General features: G+C 34.9%; 1 protein-coding gene across 1 annotated transcript in view; it reads right to left on the bottom strand.

Moving 5' to 3' along the window:
• The window catches only part of LOC119573997 (voltage-dependent T-type calcium channel subunit alpha-1H-like), a 94,214-nt gene extending 92,511 nt beyond the window's left edge, over positions 1-1,703 (bottom strand). The window contains exon 1 of the mRNA XM_037921095.1: positions 1,596-1,703. Coding sequence (XP_037777023.1) covers positions 1,596-1,688 — 93 coding nt within the window. The 5' untranslated portion in view covers positions 1,689-1,703. The remainder of the gene's footprint in view (positions 1-1,595) is intronic.
• Positions 1,704-3,474: the final 1,771 nt, after the last annotated feature.

Raw genomic sequence — 3,474 nt, 5'->3', positions numbered from 1 at the left:
TTCTAAATTGAACCTTAAGACAAAGGCGACTTTATTAGTCTCTTGCATAAAGAAACCGTATAGGCGATAGCCAATAATCTCTAGCTCTTTAACACTGATAACCTAATTGATTTTTTATTACTATACTATTCTCGTTGTCATCATTATTGCTATTGTCATCTTGTTTTTTAATTATCTTTATTACAATCCTAATTTTCATTATCATAAGCACAACAACAATACGCAGTTCTAATTATCTTTATCCATTTAGTCATCTCCATATAATGATTATCACGATTATTATCATTATCGCCATACTAGTAATTACATTTCCGCAGTAATCTACCCCGTTTATTATCTACATAATGACCAAACCACCTTTAGAGGAAAGGCTACTACTTCTCCTATAGCATAATAGTAATGATATAATTCATCATTACGTCACGGTTATCATCGACAAGGTTTCATTTCCTTATCGCCATTAATCATAACGCCGATCTTATTTGATGACACTCACCGCCTTTCCCTTGCCACCACCTTCAACAACACATTAATCAATACCATCACGACCGTTATCATTCACGCTCTTAACACATCCTGTCAGTGAATATATTTATACGAATCAGCAGTGTGAGCACGCATCCACACATCCGCCTAGGATCTGTGTAAACATCTAAATGTATATAGATGTCTACACAGCCGTACAACAAATAAATCATCTTTCCCATTAGCGTGGCTCACTCAAAAACAACACACAAACAAATAAAAAACTGCAGAAAACCAAACACACCTTCCATTATTTTTCAAAATATTGCGGGAAAGCAGTAAAGAATTTCAAAGCGAATGCCTCTTTCAAGATCCAGATCCGTCGGGGAGAAGAATGGGAAAAATGCAAAGCTGAAAGAGCGAGGATGAAGAAAATAAAAGTGAGATACGGAAACCAATTTCAACTCCTGATTTTTGAGGGGAAATGAGGGAGAGGGAGACGGAGAGAGGGAAAGAAGAGAGAGAGAGAGGAGAGGAGAGGAGAGGAGAGGAGAGGAGAGGAGAGGAGAGGAGAGGAGAGGAGAGGAGAGGAGAGAAGAGGAGAGGAGAGGAGATGAGTTGATAGGAGATGAGATGAGATGATATGCGACGAGATGAGATGATATGAGATGAGATGAGATGAGATGAGATGAGATGAGATGAGCTGAGAGGAGAGAAGAGAAGAGGAGAGGATAAAGATGGGGGAGCGGAAGACACGAAAGGAGAGAGAGATAAAGACAGAAAGGGTGTTCATACTTTAATTTGTGGCAAAGTGGAAAAAACATCTACTTTTAAAAAGAATAATACACATATGGATGAGGTACATATAATGACTTGAAGAAATAAACAAAATGCCAATATCTACTCAAAATAAAAATTACGGAACTGAATCACCCCTCTGACTTTACAGAGAAACAGATATATTAAAATACATAAATCAGCATGAGTCATAGTCTTTTTAACCATACAATAACACTAGTAATAAAAAATATGGAAATAAACACAAACAGGCAATGCAGTAATCAATATCACGCTGAAAAAAAACACACACACACAGAGAATAACATCAAAAGAAAGGTGTCCGCACTAACCTGCAGAATCTTGCAACGGTTGGTGTTGCAGACCTCGTCGACGCAGGGCTGATACATGCCCAGGGTGACGCAGTTCAGGAGGATGACGAACATGCTGATGCGTTCGAACCACGTGATTCAGCAGTTAAGGAAAATATCGCCACTGTTGGGCATTTGGTGGATTGCAGGTGTGCTGTTAGGAACTAACTCTTATGCTAACGGGTGCGATGGGGTGACTATAAGAAAACCGAAGATAAATGTATTGATAATGAAGATGATTATAATGATACTGACAACATTAATAAAGACTATAATGATGGTAATACTACTACCAATAATAATGGTAACGATAATGATAATGATTATGATAATAATAATGACGATGGTGATGCTGATAACGATGCTAATAATGATGATGATGTTAATAATGATAATAACAATGATAATGATAACAATAATAATAAGTGACAAAAATAAAGATAGGAATTAAAATGATGATAGGAATGACAATATCATAGTTAATAATAATTTTATCACAATAACAATATTGATAATAGTATCAGTTGTAATAAAAGACGAAAAATAACAATAATAGTAATAAAATAATAATTATAACAATAACAATAACAACAACAACAACAACAACAACCACAACAATAATAATAACAATGGTAATAATAATAATAATAATATTAATAATAATAATAATAATAATAATAATAATAATAATAATAATAATAATAATCATTGCAACAACTACAACAATAATAAATAACAATAATAGCAATAACAACGATAACAATAAAGATGATGAAAAAAAAATAATAATAACAATAATCATAACAATGATAAAACTACCCTTTACTACTGAGTCATTATTAAATTAGACATTCAGAGAAATCAATCAGATAGGTAAAATTTCGGTAATATTTGTGAAATATGATTACATGAAAATAACGATGAAGGTTAAAGTTTAAAAAAAAGGAATAAATAGATTCCTGGGTTGTTTTGTTACTACTGTTCAAATATTTGTGTAACCTTGGATCGATTGAGAGTCGTCAAAAAAACAGAGGAGAGAAAGAGTGGGCAGCAAAATGCCTTACCCATGAATTCTGAAAAAGGTCATGCACACAGGGTTTCTGTGAACACATGAAGATACAAGTTTTCAGCATATATTGCAATGAACTGGATATTAAAGAATAGTAATGATAAGGGTGTCTAACACACGTTATACCCTAGTCAAAAAGAAAAAAAAGAAAAAAAAAGGAAAAACATCTACATGGAAATACAGTTCGAAATTATACACAGCGAGACACGATAACACTCGAATGTTCTGATATCAGCTGGGGGCCGATGTTTATCCCTTCAAACGCATCAGCGAGGAAGACATCCTAATGTCAGAATCTTGCTCATAAACAGTCAAAATGGTGAAGGTTAGTGTGCACAGGCCAGGGAAAGAGAGAACTATTTTTGGTTGCTTTAAGAAACAGAAGAAGTAAGAAAAAAAAACGACGAAGATGATAATGAAGGGGATGATATATAAATTAAAAAAGGGCAGAATAAGGAAAATAAGAAACCAACACTACTAACGGATGTGTATATAGAAGGCGAAGTTAAAAAGATAACGACCAGTAAATGACACGGATAAAAACAAAACAAAAAATAATGAAAAAAGGCATAATGTCAAGAAATTGGGGCCAAGAAGGAGACTCAAGTATGGCCATATGTTGACAGCTCGTGCTCGAGTGCCAGTCCTTGAGAGTAAGAGTTCCGAGGAGGAGGAGGAACATGAGGAGTAGGAAGAATAGGAGGAGGAGAAGGAGAAGAAGAAGAAGAAGAAGAAGAAGAAGAAATAGAGAGGAGGAGGAGGAGGAGGAGGAGGAGGAGGAGGAGGAGGAGG

This window comes from Penaeus monodon, chromosome 6 (assembly GCF_015228065.2).
Source record: "Penaeus monodon isolate SGIC_2016 chromosome 6, NSTDA_Pmon_1, whole genome shotgun sequence".
Taxonomy (NCBI): Eukaryota; Metazoa; Arthropoda; class Malacostraca; order Decapoda; family Penaeidae; genus Penaeus; species Penaeus monodon.
The sequence above is the reverse complement of the archived record's forward strand: the minus strand, read 5'-3'. Positions and strand labels throughout refer to the sequence as shown.